Source organism: Macaca fascicularis, chromosome 14 (assembly GCF_037993035.2).
Source record: "Macaca fascicularis isolate 582-1 chromosome 14, T2T-MFA8v1.1".
NCBI lineage: Eukaryota > Metazoa > Chordata > Mammalia > Primates > Cercopithecidae > Macaca > Macaca fascicularis.
The window spans coordinates 8,510,534-8,525,615 of NC_088388.1; the positions used below are offsets into that span (position 1 = coordinate 8,510,534).

Here is a 15,082-nt window from a genome sequence, read left to right on the forward strand (position 1 = left end):
GGGCCCACAGTGCTGTTGCGTGTGCCACGGTGGGGCGCTGTTATGCCCCCTTCCAGCCTCAGAGGAGGGGGCCGAGTGGTTCTAAGCCCCCAGCAGCTGCTTCCTGCCCCATTGTCTTGAACAGGAAGGAGCCGGGAAGGGAGCTGGAGCCACTTCAGGGGCTGGATTCTGGCCGGTCCCGGCGCCCGATGGGGGAAGTCTGGTTTACCACTGCCCCGCATCCCACCCCAGGCTTGAAGTAATGGGGGAATCATTAGTTCTGCAGTCCTTCTGGATGGGAATGGTACCCTGTTTCAGCACCCCACCCTCGCCCCAACCCCGGCGAGTACCAAATAGACGCTGCCCAGGCCGCGGGCTCCGCTTCCGTCCGGGTTTATTACCCCCAATCCAACCCCCAGCAAGTCCCTCCGCTCCAGCCTTCAGTCCCCCTGCTGCCCTGCCAGCAAGAGCGAGAGGCCCTTATCGGTGTCAGGATTTCTTAGTCCATGCCAGCGGCCCCTCTTGTGCAGCCAGGACGGCGTCCAGGTCCCGAGGGCCACAGCTCGGGGAGCAATCCGGGCGGGCATCGGCGTGGAGGAGGCAGTGCCTTCAGTCATCGGGGGAACAGGCCAGGGGCAACTGATCCGGACTGCCCACGCTGCCGGTGCTGGAGCTTCCATCGCCTAAGTCGCGGGGCCCACACGGGGGCAGAGCAAGCTCGGGTGCTGGCCCGGCGCCTGAGCCCCCCGCGCCACCGGGGCCGCCGCGGGGGCCCCATTCTTCGCCCAGCGCCAGGCAGAGCTCCTTAAGCGCCAGGTTCTCCCGCAGCAGCTCCTCCTGGCGGCCCTCCAGCTCGGCCAGCTTCTGCCAACAGCCGCCCAGGTCCTCGCGCACTGCCCGGGATGCTTGGGTCCCGAAGAGCTGCCACTGGCGCGCGGCGCGCCGCCCGCGCTGGCGCTCCGAGTCCAGGAAGCAGCAGAGGTCGCGCAGCTCACGGTTTTCTGCCTGCAGACGCCGGTTGAGCTGCTTGAGTTCGCGGATCTCGCCCAGGTGGCCCTGCAGCTGCCGATTCACCTCCTGCATGAGGCGGCCACGCTGCACCAGTGCCGCCAGGCGCGCCGCCTCCTCCCTCCGCAGGCGCCGCACTAGCTCTTCCTTGCCCAGCGCCGCCATCTCCTCGTCCGTCAGCTCCTCCAGGCCGCCTGCCTCGGCCTCCATGGCTGGTCAGGCCGCTGGAGCATCGCCCGCCCGCCGCCGCGACCCAGGAGCCCCACGTCGGGCCCGGCGCCACTCAGGGTCGGGCTCCGGCTCCGTGCGCAGCAGGCAGTGGCCGAGGCAGCGTAGGCTGCAGCAGCTACCCCAGCTGGGCACGCGGCGGGGCGCGCGCCGGGGCGGGGCCGCACGACGTTATGGAAGGACAGCCAATCCGGTGAAAAGTCCCCGGAAAGGGGTGGGGCCTGAGTTCAGGGGGCCCCTTCCCCACCCACTCCTAGTGTTACTGATCCTCGATGTCAAGGAAGGCCCGCGTCATCGCCCTCCGCACCGGTCTCAACCCTAAACTAGGAGCTTCGAACCTCCAAGTACCGGATCGCCCTAAGCTCGAGCCTAGGCCTCTCGGCTCTTCTGAGAACCAAGACTCAGGCGTCCACCCCGGACTCCTGCCCATCCCCGACGGAAGTCAGATGGACCGCTCTCCAGTCCCTCTTTACCTTTGATCAAATTCGGAAGTCTGGGCTCACTAAGGATTGCTCCCGGTTCCTCGGAACCCTAAGTCCAAACGTTCTAGCTCACCGTTAGACTACTATCCCTCCCAGGGAGCGTTTCTTGCCTGGGGGGAGGAACATACAGGATTCGTTTGTTCAATAAACGTTTTTTATGTGCAAGGCCCATGCAGAAATAAATTTAACCAAAATACTGATTCCATCCTCAAGGAGGACGCAGTCTGTCCGGGAAGACAAGCTGTGTTAAACAAGAAACAAATCGGGGAGAAGTATGGTCTGAGGGTCCTTAAGAGGATTCCCAAAAGGGATGCTATCCAAGAGGCTCTGGTAGATCCATAGGACTTTGCCCAGTAAAGAACTATTTCAGGGAGAGAGAATAACAAGGTGAAAGACACTGGTGCCCGAAAGAGCTTAGCTGCTTTAGGAACAATGAGGATAGCTTGATGGTTTTTGAAAAGCAGATGTGTCCAGAAAACGCGAGAGAGACAGAGAGGCTTCAAGGGTAGGTAAAAGCCAGATTCTTAAGAACTTCCAGTACTAGGTTGGAGCATTTCCAAAGGCCAGTAAGGATGTTAAGCAAGGGAGTAACATTTGTAAGGATGTTAAGCAAGGGAGTAACATTCTAAGATGTGCATTTGGCCGGGCGCGGTGGCTCACGCCTGTAATCCCAGCACTTTGGGAAGCCGAGGCGGGCGGATCACGAGGTCAGAAGATCGAGACCATCCTGGCTAACACAGTGAAACCCCATCTTTACTAAAAATACAAAAAAGAAATTAGCTGGGCTTGGTGGCGGGCGCCTGTAGTCCCAGCTACTGGGGAGGCTGAGGCAGGAGAATGGCTTGAACCCAGGAGGCGGAGCTTGCAGTGAGCTGAGATCGCGCCACTGCACTCCAGCCTGGGCGACAGAGCTAGACTCCGTCTCAAAAAAAAAAACCAAAAAAACAAAAAAATATATATATACACACACACACACACACATATATATATATATATATGCATTTAACTGGCCAAGATGGTGAAACCCCGTTTCTACTAAAAATACAAAAATTAGCCGGGCGTGGTGGGAGGAGCCTGTAATCCCAGCTACTCCATAGGCTGAGGCAGAGAATTGCTTGAACCGAGAAGGCGGAGGTTGCAGTGAGCTGAGATCGCGCCACTGCACTCCAGCCTGGGCGACAGAGCGAGAAGGCTCTGTCTAAAAAAAAAAAAAAAAAAAAAAAAAAAAAAAAAAAAGTATTTAAAAAGATTGGGCCGAACCCTGTGTGGGCCGAACCCTGCGGGGAGGGGACATAAACAGGGAGATTGGTAACTGTGCAAGGAGCAAGGAGAGCTAAGCAGAAAAACGGCTGGGGCAGCGTCAGTGGGGGTGGAGAGGACAAACAGATACTAGAAATATTCGGGAGGCAAATCAGCCGAACTGAACGTGGGGAGAGAGGAGTCTGGGAGAACGCCCAGGTTTCTCGTATGAAAACTGGTGGATGGGCCGGGCGCGGTGGCTCAAGCCTGTAATCCCAGCACTTTAGGAGGCCGAGACGGGCGGATCACGAGGTCAGGAGATCGAGACCATCCTGGCTAACACGGTGAAACCCCGTCTCTACTAAAAAACACAAAAAACTAGCCGGGGGAGGTGGCGGGCGCCTGTAGTCCCAGCTACTCCGGAGGCTGAGGCAAGGAGAATGGCGTGAACCCGGTAGGCGGAGCTTGCAGTGAGCTGAGATCCAGTCACTGCACTCCAGCCTGGGCGACAGAGCGAGACTCCGTCTCAAAAAAAAAAAAAAAAAAAAAAAGAGAGAACTGGTGGATGTTAGGGTTATCACTGAGATAGCGACGCAGGAAAGAAACAAATGGGGAGAGCGAGAGGTCTGTCTAGAATATGTTGAGCTTTTGAGGGGCTTACAGGAAGAGTGTGGACAGACTTGGCCAATAGGCGGCCCCTCCGGATGTGAACTTCCAGGCAGAGCTCAGAAAGGCAGAATTAGAGACGTCAGTAGCTCGTGGGGATGGGGGTGTGGTTAAAACCAAGGTGGAAGCAGGCGCCCCAGGCCCAGGAGAGGTGCTCATGCGCAGGATGGACAAAGGGGTCTCCAGCAAGAGCCCGAGGAAGTCGGGGCATACCCCATTTTTGCGGAGAAGAGATTTAGTACAGAGCCCTGTGAAACCCCCTAAGTTTAGGATACAGGTCAAACTTAGGAGGTCCCGAAGAGGGCAGAGAAGGTGGGAGAAAAGCCAGGAGGAAGTGAGGGGAGAGGTTGCGGGGACCGTGGAGACGAAAGGAGGAACTCCCTTCGAGCTCCTGCAGACCGCCGCGGGGAGACAGGACGCAGGAGCCTGGGACTCCCCCTCCCGGCCGGAGGAAGCGTTGCTCCTCCGCGTAGTCCTCCCCCTCTCTTCCCTCGCCGCTCCCGCCCCGTCCCCGCCACCACTGGCTGTGTCCCGGAAGTGGTCCTATGCTGGGTCCGGATGCCGGGAGCGGAATCTCGGCACTCCCGGAAGTGGCCTGGAGGCGGCGCGCCCGGCCCGAGCGGTGCTCCCTCCTGCTCGGGCCGCTGCGGCCCCGGGCGTCGCCATGACCAGCGAGCTGGACATCTTCGTGGGGAATACTACCCTTATCGACGAGGACGTGTATCGCCTCTGGCTCGATGGTTACTCGGGTCCGTCAGGGGCGTGTGGGGAAGCCCGTCAGCGGAGCGGTTGTTTTGAATGGGAGAGGGGGCGGGGCTAGGACTTGGTCATCCTTTAGGGAAGTGGGCGAGCGCCTGGGAATAAGGGGTGTTATAGGGATCGGGGATGGAATCCCTTAAGGGCTTCTGGCGTCGGCGGGGCGGGACCTGATGCTAGCACCCACTTTCCAGTGACCGACGCGGTGGCCCTGCGGGTGCGCTCGGGAATCCTGGAGCAGACGGGCGCCACGGCAGCGGTGCTGCAGAGCGACACCATGGACCATTACCGCACCTTCCACATGCTCGAGCGGCTGCTGCACGCACCACCCAAGCTACTGCACCAGCTCATCTTCCAGATTCCGCCCTCCCGGCAGGCACTACTCATCGAGAGGTGCTCACCCTGTGGGATGGTGGAGACATCAACCAGTCTGACTGTATACCCATTTTCCCAGCTGAAACAGGCCCAGGGAGGGATGGGACTTACCCAGCCATCAGAAAGTTGAGAGCAGAAGGGGTCAGACCCAGGACCTGCCAGGCCCCGCCAGGCCCCCTTTCCTCTTTTTTATGGGGGGGTCAATGGTGTTGTCTGACTCCACAAGGTACTATGCCTTTGATGAGGCCTTTGTTCGGGAGGTGCTGGGCAAGAAGCTGTCCAAAGGCACCAAGAAAGACCTGGATGACATCAGCACCAAAACAGGCATCACCCTCAAGAGCTGCCGGAGACAGGTGGGCACTGCACCCACACAGACACAGCATCCCATTTGCACTTCACTCCCTCCCTTTGACCACTGCCCCAGCTCCAGCCTCTGACTGTGGCAGCAGCTTCATACCTAGTCTTCTCCTCCCTTCCCCTTTCCCCCCCCTTTTTTTTTTTTTCCTTTTTTTTTTTTTTTTTTTTTTGAGACGGAGTCTCGCTCTGTCGCCCAGGCTGGAGTGAGTGCAGTGGCCGGATCTCAGCTCACTGCAAGCTCCGCCTCCCGGGTTTACGCCATGCTCCTGCCTCAGCCTCCCGAGTAGCTGGGACTACAGGCGCCCGCCACCTCACCCGGCTAGTTTTTTGTATTTTTTTAGTAGAGATGGGGTTTCACTGTGTTAGCCAGGATGGTCTCGATCTCCTGACCTCGTGATCCGCCCGTCTTGGCCTCCCAAAGTGCTGGGATTACAGGCGTGAGCCACCGCTCCCGGCCTTTTTTTCCTTTTTGAGACAGAGTCTTGCTCTGTGCCCCAGGCTGGGGTGCAGTGGTGTGATCTCGGCTCACTGCAACCTCCGCCTACTGGGTTCAGGCGATTCTTGTGCCTCAGCCTCTGCAGTAGCTGAGATTACAGGCGTCTACCACCACACCCGCCTAATTTTTGTATTGTTAGTAAAGACGGGGTTTCACCATGTTGGCCAGGCTTGTCTTGAACTCCTGGCCTCAAGTGATCATCTGCCTTGGCCTCGCAAAATGCTGGGATTACAGGCGTGAGCCACTGTGCCTGGCTCCCTGTTGCTCCTTCCAAGCTATCCTGTACTGTATGGCCAGAGTGACCTTTCAGAAGCCCAGATCTGACTTTGGGCTCCCACTGCGTCCTGGGTAGCAGCTGCACTTCTTGGCTTTGACCTATAGACTGTCCTGTGATCTCGTCCCTGCAGACCTCTCTCTCTAGGCTTACATTTCTCCAGCCCCCAGGCTTTCCTTTACTCATGTTGCTCTACCTGGAGGGTACTGTTCTTGGCAATATCTACATCTTGAAATCCAAGACAGGAGATGAGATGCCACCTTCTCCACAAGCCTTTTTGGTACGCCAGGAAGAAGTAACCCTTCTGGGCCTTTGATGCCTTTCTTTTGTATCTCCTGTGAGCTTTCTGTTTATAACTTAGCATTTGTTTTTTATTTTTTAGTTCCTGGGGCTTAGCCAGGAAAGTCTGTTCCAACTCAAACTTGTGAAGATCTGGAGAGCATGGTGCTAAAATGGGGTTGGATTTAGAGATAAGATTGAGTAAACATTTATCCAAGGCAAGATACGGCAGGAGCTGCTAAGCATTTGAGTTGATAACAAGTACTAATAACCAATAGTTGGTTGAAGGAATAACAGATGCTAAATCAGCACTTGCCGACTGGATAGGTGGATGGGGAAGGGAGGGATGTTCAGTAAGTGGTTTATTGGGTGAGCGACATGGTGGACACTCTGACCAGTCCTCTCTTCTATCTACCCTAACTGCCCTGCAGTTTGACAACTTTAAGCGAGTCTTCAAGGTGGTAGAGGAAATGCGGGGCTCCCTGGTGGACAATATTCAGCAACACTTTCTCCTCTCTGACCGGTTGGCCAGGTGAGGAGCTAGCCACCTCCCCATCCTGCACACTACTTCCCTGGGCCCTGAGGCTTGTCCACCTTCCCTACCCCAACCCTTCTGACCTCCTTAGTATGCTGGGGGAGTGATTATCCCACTTTTGGTCTGTACTTTTTTTTTTTTTTTTTGAGACGGAGTTTCACTCTTGTTGCCCAGGCTGGAATACAATGGTGCAATCTCGGCTCACTGCAACCTCTGCCTCCCGGTTCAAGCAATTCTCCTGCCTCAGCCTCCCGAGTAGCTGGGATTACAGGCTTGAGCCACCGCACCCAACTTGGTCTGTACTTTGGACCAGACTGACCTGGATGCAAAGCACAGTCCAGCGATTTCCAGTTGGGCTGTTGAGAGATGCCATATGTAAAGCCATGGCACAGCCCTGGCACTTAGGAAGTGCTCAGTAAATAGTAACTGTTACCCTTATGGTCTCCCACTGTATGCACTAGGAAACTTGGGCTGGAACCTTCTCTTCGCACAGATGGGGAAAGGGCGTAGAGAAGTGACTTGAGACATGTCACACAGCAACTTGAGGCGGAGAGAGGCCAGAACTCGGACACCCAGCTGAGGTTGCAGCTGCTTCCTAAGAAGGAATTTCTTTTTTTTTTTTTTTTTGAGAAGGAGTCTGGCTCTGTCGCCCGGGCTGGAGTGCAGTGGCCAGATCTCAGCTCACTGCAAGCTCTGCCTTCCGGATTTACGCCATTCTCCTGCCTCAGCCTCCCGAGTAGCTGGGAACACAGACGCCCGCCACCTCGCCCGGCTAGTTTTTTGTATTTTTTAGTAGAGACGGGGTTTCACCGTGTTAGCCAGGATGGTCTCGATCTCCTGACCTCGTTATCCGCCCGCCTCGGCCTCCCAAAGTGCTGGGATTACAGGCGTGAGCCACCGCGCCCGGCCTAAGAAGGAATTTCAAGCCCTGAGGACCCTCCTCTCTTCTGTGCAGGGACTATGCAGCCATCGTCTTCTTTGCTAACAACCGCTTTGAGACAGGGAAGAAAAAACTGCAGTATCTGAGCTTCGGTGACTTTGCCTTCTGCGCTGAGCTCATGATCCAAAACTGGACCCTTGGAGCCGTCGGTGAGGCCCCCATTGACCTAGGTGCCTGGATGTCTCCCCATCCTTAGGACCTGATTCCCCACCAGTAGTTTCTCCCACAGGCCCCCAGTTCCCAGCATTCGCTCCTGTTCGCGGCCCACACCCAGGCTACCCTGCCCATAGAATGTTTTGCCACACACAGCTTGTCTGCAGACAGAGGGCCTATTGCCTCTCTGTGGCCCGGGGCATGTCACTGCATCTCTCTGACACTCCATTTCCTCTTCTGTCCCTAGGGGGGAAATGAAGTATTGGGTGAGGAAAGGCTTAGGCTATCCCAGAAGGGGATTTTATCACCCACCGCAACCCCCTTCATGGCCTCATAGACTCGCAGATGGATGACATGGACATGGACTTAGACAAGGAATTTCTCCAGGACTTGAAGGAACTCAAGGTGCTAGTGGCTGACAAGGACCTTCTGGACCTGCATAAGAGGTGACCTTGTAGGGGGCCATGGGGCAGGGCCTGCAGTAGGGGCCCAGGTGGCTATAGGTGTGACCCTGTCTCTGCAGCCTGGTGTGCACTGCTCTCCGGGGAAAGCTGGGCGTCTTCTCTGAGATGGAAGCTAACTTCAAGGTCTGTGGTCCCATCCAGCCTCTGGCCTTTGGCATCGTCAGCCTCCAGTTCGCCACCTGTACTGGGCAGCTCTGCCCCTCCCAGAGACTGGCCGGCAGGTGGCGCTGCTGCTCCCTCTGGTGGCTGCTGACGGTGGCCGCTGACGGAAGCAGCTCATAAACAATGGGGACTTGGTTGATGGAGGGAGGTGGATGGATCTGGGGAGGGACCTACTCCTCCCCCAGCTTCTGTGCTCAGCTCCCAACTTCTGGGGCAGAAAGCAGAACTCCAAAGATCCCTGCCCCACAGAACCTGTCCCGGGGGCTGGTGAACGTGGCCGCCAAGCTGACTCACAATAAAGATGTCAGAGACCTGTTTGTGGACCTCGTGGAGAAGGTGAGCTGTCGTGCCCTCTGACACCCAACCTGGCCTGTTCCCGGCCTAGACGAGTGCTAAGTATTCTCTTGGGCCCACAGTTTGTGGAACCCTGCCGCTCCGACCACTGGCCACTCAGCGACGTGCGGTTCTTCCTGAATCAGTATTCAGCGTCTGTCCACTCCCTCGATGGCTTCCGGTGAGCAGTCCTGTCCTCCTGTCTAGCTTGGCCCTGCCCCAGCCTGCCACCTGCCAGGACCTCACCTCCCGCAGACTCAAGGTTCCTCATTCTACTACCCTGGGGGTAGGACCAAAGCTCTGGCTCCCCCTCTTAGAAGCTGTGTGATTTGGGGCAGGTTTCTTAACCTCTCCATGCCTCAGTTTCCTCATATACAAACTGGGGTTCATCATGAGAAGAACTGTAAGAATTTTCTAAGGGCAAAATGAATGAAGGTGTAGAAAGCACTCAGGGCAGGGCCTCCACCATGGTGAGTGTTGTGAAAACTCAGCTGTCACTGTTCATGTTCTTACAGACACCAGGCCCTCTGGGACCGCTACATGGGCACCCTCCGCGGCTGCCTCCTGCGCCTCTATCATGACTGAGGCCCCTCCCAATGTCCCGCCCACACTGACAATAAAGTTGCCCTGAGTTTGGAGACTGGTCCTCGCTCCGGGGAGCAGGTGGGGGACGTGCAGATGTGCCTGTGTCTGTCTCTGAGCACCTGGTGTCCGTGTACAAGGATGGACATTTACAGTGGCCTCTTGGGAACTGGGACATATCTCAGGGAATGGTGACTGTGCTCCGCCCATCCACCAGAAGAGTCCACTCACAAGCCAGACGTCTTGTCTTGGTTTATTCAGGCTGTATTGAGATTGGGAAGATGAGCAAAAACCTGGGGGTAGGGCTGGCGAGGAGGCAGCTGGCCTAACAGGACAGAGCTGAGGGGGCCAGGTGGGTTCAGGGAGGGCAGGAGACTCGGGGCTTCACATCCGGTTTCTGCACACGGGCAGTGAGCGGGAACCTGGTGATGCCACAGGTATTGCTGCCTCGGTGTAGCCGGAAGTAGCCCTAGGAGGTTAGGGGACACGGGTGGGAAGGTGGGAAGAGGCCTGTTCTGCCTGGCCCCTTCCCCAATAGATCACACTCACCTTCTCTCCCCACTGGGCCCCCCAGGAGTTCTTCAGGATCCAGTATGGGGTGGGGTGTGGAGGCTGAGGCTGAGACTGCGATGAGACTGTCTCTGCCCATATCCCCTCTGACTTGAGGCTGCCAAAACCCACCAGCAGGACAGAGTGGTCCACAAGCTGGGGGTCACAGGTGGTGGGTGTGGCCTTGATCACACCTTTCCGGTATAGCTGCAGGGGGTGGGGGCCGAGGGGCTGAGTGTAGGGCCAAGTCCCCTGTATTCCCCTCCCCCGCCAGCTCTCCCATCCCACCTGCAGGGGCTTCATGTTGATGGTCACGGTGATGGGGCCGTAAGCGGCCAGGTACTGGGCAATTCCTGGGGACGGGAGCATCATCAGACCCTTGGCATGTGGGAGTGTCGGTTTCTTTCTCGCTCCTTCGCTCCTCCCACCCCCTCTTGTCTTCTAGCCCAGTCACCCAGTGTGTCTGCCTCTGCCCCGGTGTCTGTCCCTGCCGTCCGCCCATGTCCCTGCCCTGCCCGCACTGTGCTCGCTGTTCTGCAGCATGATGAAGTCCTGGATCCAGGCCACCTTGTGGTACTTCTTGGCGTGGCACCCTTGGGCTCTGACTTTGCCCTGGAACGGGTAGTCCTTTTCACTGGCCAGGCCGCCTGCAGATAAGCAAGACAAGGGAGGAGGCTCCGCTCCTGCCCACCCTGTTCCCCTGCAGATGCACAGAGTGGCGGGCAGTGCACTCACTGTTGTTGAGAACAGTTATGAACGCGTCCCAGACGAAGCCACCACGGCAGCCATCCCCACAGCGACCACAGTCCAGCAGTTCTGGTGCAAGAAGGGACAGTGTGGGTGACCAGGCCCCTAGGCCTCCCTCCCCTGTCACACCTGCACCCTCTGTCAGCCCTACCCTGCACGGAGACATCCACGAAATCCCAGAAATTGATGCGCCACAGGGCCTCTATGTTGCCTGCTGCTGCCATGGCCCAGCAGCAGTTGCAGTTTTTCTGGAGGGCGAGAGGGTGAGGCGGGGCTAGGTGTTCGGGCCAGGCCCCTCTCCTTCCCACCACTTAGCTGAATTAGAGCGAGCTGGGTAGGGGCAGATACCTGGTCCTTGATGGGTGAGATGGCACCGGCCACCTTCCGCCAGTCACAGGTGAAAGGCACTGACTCCTGTGGCTCTTCGGACCCTATCTTTCTGCCCATGCCGGGGACCCTTCCAGCTGCCCTCCGATACCCGTAGAGCTGGCCAAACTCCTCCTCTGGGGAACAGACAGGGCCACTGAGGTCTCTGTTTTGACCCCTTCTCCCTGTTCTGCCTCTCCCACTCCAGCCGTTGGTCCCATAATGCCCTGAGGGGCAAAAAGGCAAGGATAGGCCGGGTGTGGTGGCTCACGCCTATAATCCCAGCACTTTGGGAGGCCAAGGCAGATGGATCACTTGAGGTCAGGAGTCCAAGAGCCCATCTCCACAAAAAGTAGAAAAATTAGCTGGGTGTGGTTGTGCGGGCTTATAGTCCCAGCTACTTAGAAGGCTGAGAGGTTGGGGGAATTGCTTGAGTCTAGGAGGTAGAGGCTGAGTGAGCTGCTGTGATTGCACCATTGTGCTGCAGCCTGGACAACAGAGCAAGACCCTGTCTCAAAAAGGCAGGGATGCTGAGCCTAGAGAGGCTGGACTCCCTGCTGGGTGCTTCCGTGTAGCTGCTGTGCTGGCCCCTAGGCTGGGCTAGGACACAGGGCTACAGAGATTCTGCCCCTGCACTGGGTGATTTGATACCAGCACCCAAGCCCCTGGTCCTCAGGGAAATGAATTTCCTTCCCTGGGAAGTGAAAATTGAAGGTCCACTGGGTCCAGCTGCCAGTGTCCCTGGGGAGACCGCTTCCCCAACCACCACCTACAGGCCAGAAGGGTTAATGGTACCTGTGAGGTCACTGAATGGAGTCACCCCAAACTCAGCTGTGCCCAAGTCCTCCTCCTGCAGCCGCTGAGCCTGGGCCAGGTTGTGGGCAAAGATGTCCAGGCGGTGAGCATGCTCTGGACCAAGAGGGAGTTGTCCTAGGCTGACTCCCAAACCCTCAGGGGCAGGAAGTAGCCACTGGCTGGGCACCCTTCCACCCACACCCACCCAGTTGAGCACTGGCTCCTTTCGTGTAGCTCCTACAAGGCCCCACTGCAGATACCCAGGCCCAGGAAGTGGTTACCCAGCCCACCTAGGGTTGGGTTTTCCCCAGAGGCAGCGAGAGGACCATCTCTGGCCACCCTGGGTAGGAAGCCAGGTAAGGGGTCTGGTGGTGGTGACTCAAGGAAAGGATGTGCGGCCAGAGACCAGCTTCGTGCCAGGCCACCTCCTTTACACCTCTGACCACAGGAGGAGAGCTGGAACATGACGGGGAGAGGAGACGACGGCACGGGCAGCCTGGGCTAAAAGGCACACGCAGACCAGCCCCCTAGAAAGATCAGTACAGCGAGAGGGCAGGGGCAGGGGTTAGATCATGGGCTAGAGAAGAAGTCCCCAACGTGGGGACAAAATGGGTGTCCTTGGGTGTTTGCTGAATGAACGAATGACTAGGTGGTGGCCCCCTGCCCACTGCCTGGAATCACAGGGAAGTGACTGCGGAGCCAGGGGATCACGTAGGACTAGGGCAGGACCTCACCCGCTGCCACTGCCCTCCAGATCCATAGCAAAGAATGATCCTGGACCCACTCATGCTTTCAGGAAACCAGGGAGCACATGCCCAGCCCTGCCCTGTCCTGCTGAGTGACCTTGGCCATGCCTGTTCCCCACCCTGAGCTTCAATTTTTTCATCTATTACAAAGTGGGATGGCTGGGCTCGGTGGCTCACACCTGTAATCCCAGTCCTTTGGGAGGCTGAGGCAGGTGGATCACCTGAGGTCAGGAGTTCAAGACCAGCCTGGCCAACATGGTAAAACCCTGTCTCTACTAAAAATATAAAAGTCAAGTGTGGTGGTACATGCCTGTAATCCCAGCTACTTAGAGGCTGAAGCAGGAGAATCGCTTGAACCCAGGAGGTGGAGGTTGCAGTGAGCCAAGATGAGGCCATTGCACTCCAGCCTGGTCAACAAGAGTGAAACTCCGTCTCAAAAAAAACGTGGGGTTCGGGCGCGGTGGCTCAAGCCTGTAATCCCAGCACTTTGGGAGGCCGAGATGGGCGGATCACGAGGTCAGGAGATCGAGACCATCCTGGCTAACACAGTGAAACCCCGTCTCTACTAAAAATACAAAAACTTAGCCGGGCAAGGTGGCAGGCGCCTGTAGTCCCAGCTACTCGGGAGGCTGAGGCAGGAGAATGGCGTGAACCCGGGAGGCGGAGCTTGCAGTGAGCTGAGATCCGGCCATTGCACTCCAGCCTGGGCAGCAGAGCGAGACTCCGTCTCAAAAAAAAAAAAAAAAAACAACGTGGGGGCTTGGAGTGGAGATGTATGTGCCCTGTGATACCTTCTGGGCTCAAGTAACTCCGGTTGAACTGGATCTGGAACAGCTTGAAGGCCTCTTTCAGCTCCAGCGGCTGGGGACTGAGGTCCTGGCAAGGAACCAAGGGTAGAGAGGGGCAGTGGGCAGAGGAATCATTGCTGGGGCCCCACCTTAGCTCCTAGCCGTGCAAGGACTGGGCTAGGGGTCAGCCAGTTAGCCTTCTCTGTCTTCCCATGTGCCCTTGGGCACGTCAGCCCCCTCTCCAACCTCAGTGACTCCCTCTGAAAAATGAGAATGACAGGCCAGCTGTTTCTGAAGGGGTGACCCCAGGTGTGGGACTGGCAGTTGTAAGGTTTTGGGAGCACTTACCTGGGCCCTAAGGGAGCCTCTGATGCCTTGGGCTAGGCCTGCCACCAACAGGGCCAGGAGGCAGGAGGGGTGGGTAGTCAGTGCCATGCTGGTGCAGTCTGGAGAGGTATGGAGGCAGGAAGCCGTGCAGATCGAGGAGGAGGGTGTGAGGGCGGGGCTGGAGAAACCACGAAGGGGAAGACAGGTTTGGTGGGTGAGGGGTGGACCCCTAGAACCCACAACTTGCTCAGGCCTTCAGGCTTTCAGTCCTCTGCCTGTCTGCTCCCCAACCCACCCCTTTTTTCTTTCTTTTTTTTTCCTACCCAGGTTGGAGTGCGGTGGCACAATCTGGGCTCACTGCAACCTACACCTCCCGGGTTCAAGCAATTCTCCTGCCTCAGCCTTCCAAGTAGCTGGGACTACAAGCGTGCACCACCACGCCCAGCAATTTTTTTTGTATTTTCAGTAGATACAGGGTTTCACCATGTTGGTCAGGCTGGTCTCGAACTCCTGACCTCAGGTGATCCACCCGCCTCAGCCTCCCAAAGTGCTGGGATAACATGCATGAGCCACTGCACCTGGCCAAAGGAACCACTCTTGCTCCTACTATGAAGCTCAGTCACCTCAATGGCTGCCTCTTTCAAGAAGCCTTCCCTGCTTCCCCAACCTCTGGTAGAAGCTTTGCAGCCCCTTCAGCCCAGCTGCACCTGTGCCCATTGGGCATCTGCCTCCAGCCACACCAGAAGGGTTCGGTTTGCTTGTGTCCCCGGTGCCCAGGATAGGGCTAGGCATGGGGCAGGCTCGCTAGGTGTTTGCTGACTGAACAGTTGATCATCATAAGTTGTAAACAAGAAAGCAGGCTGGGCACAATGGCTCATGCCTGTAATCCCATCACTTTGGGAGGCCAAGGTAAGAGAATCGTTTGAGCTCAGGAGTTGAAGACAAACCTGGGCAACTGAGCAAGACTTCATCTCTACTAAAAAAATAATTTAAAAAAGTTAGCCAAGCATGGTGGTGCTCTCCTGTAGTCCCAGCTACTGGGGAGGCTGAGGCCAGTGGGATTGCTTGAGCCTGGAAGATTAAGGCTGCAGTGAGCGGCCGGGCGCGGTGGCTCACGCCTGTAATCCCAGCACTTTGGGAGGCCGAGGCGGGCGGATCACAAGGTCAGGAGATCGAGACCACGGTGAAACCCCGTCTCTACTAAAAATACAAAAAATTAGCCGGGCGCGGTTGTGGGCGCCTGTAGTCCCAGCTACTCGGGAGGCTGAGGCAGGAGAATGGCGTGAACCCGGGAGGCGGAGCTTGCAGTGAGCCGAGATCGCGCCACTGCACTCCAGCCTGGGCTGGGCGACAGAGCGAGACTCCGTCTCAAAAAAAAAAAAAAAAAAAAAAGGCTGCAGTGAGCTATGATCATGCCACTGCACTCCAGCCTGGATCCAAGATCCTGTGTCAAAAA

The 15,082-nt window shown here is 57.0% G+C and overlaps 3 protein-coding genes across 5 annotated transcripts; 1 reads left to right on the top strand and 2 right to left on the bottom strand.

The window, feature by feature from the left end:
- Positions 1-356: 356 nt before the first annotated feature.
- On the bottom strand, positions 357-1,364 carry CCDC85B (coiled-coil domain containing 85B). The gene has a single exon (XM_005577213.4). It carries the CDS (start codon positions 1,195-1,197, stop codon positions 589-591), a length of 609 nt encoding a protein of 202 aa, XP_005577270.2. The 5' UTR covers positions 1,198-1,364; the 3' UTR covers positions 357-588.
- A 2,824-nt stretch (positions 1,365-4,188) lies between these two features.
- Positions 4,189-9,364, top strand: FIBP (FGF1 intracellular binding protein). 2 transcript variants are annotated; one of them, XR_012423074.1, is made up of 10 exons: positions 4,189-4,351; positions 4,553-4,751; positions 4,960-5,086; positions 6,571-6,671; positions 7,630-7,763; positions 8,015-8,213; positions 8,291-8,354; positions 8,643-8,729; positions 8,810-8,907; positions 9,242-9,364. XR_012423074.1 is itself a non-coding variant. In XM_005577217.4 (10 exons), the coding sequence occupies exons 1-10, from the start codon at positions 4,267-4,269 to the stop codon at positions 9,309-9,311; spliced, it is 1,074 nt and encodes a 357-aa protein (XP_005577274.2). In that variant the 5' UTR covers positions 4,189-4,266; the 3' UTR covers positions 9,312-9,364. The 2 variants fall into 2 exon arrangements, 1 of the variants encoding a protein (XP_005577274.2); XM_005577217.4 differs by having other exon boundaries at positions 8,105-8,213.
- Positions 9,365-9,545: 181 nt separating this feature from the next.
- CTSW (cathepsin W) lies at positions 9,546-13,753 on the bottom strand. Of its 2 annotated transcripts, XM_005577219.5 has the most exons (10): positions 13,648-13,753; positions 13,303-13,387; positions 11,766-11,879; positions 10,953-11,107; positions 10,756-10,852; positions 10,593-10,673; positions 10,379-10,504; positions 10,146-10,210; positions 9,858-10,064; positions 9,546-9,777 (listed from the first exon to the last, which is right to left on the bottom strand). In XM_005577219.5, the coding sequence occupies exons 1-10, from the start codon at positions 13,732-13,734 to the stop codon at positions 9,667-9,669; spliced, it is 1,128 nt and encodes a 375-aa protein (XP_005577276.3). In that variant the 5' UTR covers positions 13,735-13,753; the 3' UTR covers positions 9,546-9,666. The 2 variants fall into 2 exon arrangements, with proteins under 2 accessions (XP_005577276.3, XP_045228083.2); XM_045372148.3 differs by having other exon boundaries at positions 9,858-10,210.
- Positions 13,754-15,082: the final 1,329 nt, after the last annotated feature.

Excerpts from the sequence above, each read along its gene's own strand:
- FIBP (XM_005577217.4), top strand. The coding sequence starts at position 4,267 with ATGACCAGCGAGCTGGACATCTTCGTGGGGAATACTACCCTTATCGAC. Across the intron at positions 5,087-6,570 it reads TCAAGAGCTGCCGGAGACAG|TTTGACAACTTTAAGCGAGT; the intron begins GTGGGCACTGCA and ends ACTGCCCTGCAG. Across the intron at positions 7,764-8,104 it reads CTGGACCCTTGGAGCCGTCG|ACTCGCAGATGGATGACATG; the intron begins GTGAGGCCCCCA and ends ATGGCCTCATAG.
- CCDC85B (XM_005577213.4), bottom strand. The coding sequence starts at position 1,197 with ATGGAGGCCGAGGCAGGCGGCCTGGAGGAGCTGACGGACGAGGAGATG.
- CTSW (XM_045372148.3), bottom strand. The coding sequence starts at position 13,734 with ATGGCACTGACTACCCACCCCTCCTGCCTCCTGGCCCTGTTGGTGGCA. Across the intron at positions 13,388-13,647 it reads GAGGCTCCCTTAGGGCCCAG|GACCTCAGTCCCCAGCCGCT; the intron begins GTAAGTGCTCCC and ends GTTCCTTGCCAG. Across the intron at positions 9,778-9,857 it reads GGGCCCAGTGGGGAGAGAAG|GGCTACTTCCGGCTACACCG; the intron begins GTGAGTGTGATC and ends CTAACCTCCTAG.